This window comes from Volvox carteri, assembly GCF_000143455.1.
Source record: "Volvox carteri f. nagariensis unplaced genomic scaffold VOLCAscaffold_3, whole genome shotgun sequence".
Lineage (NCBI taxonomy): Eukaryota > Viridiplantae > Chlorophyta > Chlorophyceae > Chlamydomonadales > Volvocaceae > Volvox > Volvox carteri.
Window position 1 is genome coordinate 2,341,080 of NW_003307546.1, and position 890 is coordinate 2,341,969.

General features: G+C 54.6%; 1 protein-coding gene across 1 annotated transcript in view; it reads right to left on the reverse strand.

Annotated features, from left to right (window-relative positions):
* VOLCADRAFT_116053 (uncharacterized protein) overlaps positions 1 to 890 on the reverse strand; it is a gene marked incomplete at both ends in the record, with an annotated part of 17,303 nt that overhangs the window by 12,669 nt on the left and 3,744 nt on the right. Inside the window, one exon of the mRNA XM_002946594.1 lies at positions 507 to 596. Within this exon, the coding sequence (XP_002946640.1) occupies positions 507 to 596 (90 nt within the window). The remainder of the gene's footprint in view (positions 1 to 506; positions 597 to 890) is intronic.

Consider the following 890-nt stretch of genomic DNA (forward strand, 5'->3'; position numbering starts at 1 on the left):
ACATACATACAGGCAGGTGGCTGGCAGAGGTTAAAGCCTGACTTCTGCTCCCGGAGTGTCCGAGTTCAAATCCGCCTGCCGACCCCTCGGTGTGTGAGGGGTGATAAATTGGGAGGTGGGCCCCCATCTTGTGGACGCTGTAGGACGTGATTACATCAGCTTGCGAGCTGACCAGGAACTAAGTTGAGGCGCCGTTGATCCGCCAGATTTGGTTGGATGCTGGTGGTGAGTTGCTGTACCCAACAAATACATGCTAAAGTCGGATGGGGTGAATGGATTTGGGTGCCCCTCTCGCAGGGAAGAGAGAGCAGCGAACTGCCTCGGGAAAGGGGGCCGCTGGTGAAGCTATACCACCCTGTAACAACATACATACATACATACATACATACATACATACATACATACATACATACATACATACATACATACATACATACATACATACATACATACATACATACATATCACCAGCACGTCGTTCCTTCGCACCACACACCGCCGCCCACCTGTCGCTCCATCCTCAGGTCAGCAGGGGAGTCCGAGCGCAGGCTGGTCAGCAGCGCGCGAAGCAGGTTCAGCATACGCCGTACACCATCCTGTACGGCACGCCACATTACAGCAGGCACACGCACTTACACCCGGGGCAGCCACAGTCACCCGACCTCGCGTCTTTCTCCGTACACTTAAAACCTCCCCCCCCTCAACGCGTAGTCGTACCGAAGTCCAAAGCCGCCCAACCTCCACCCAAAACTAACCCCAACTAAAACCCGTCAGCCTATTAACCCTAACTTTCACCTGCTAGACCATTACTTTGCCGTATCGCCAACACTAGCACGCCGCCCTTCCTCCCTTTCCCTCTGGACGCTGCCCCCCCTTCCTCCCCTACCCCC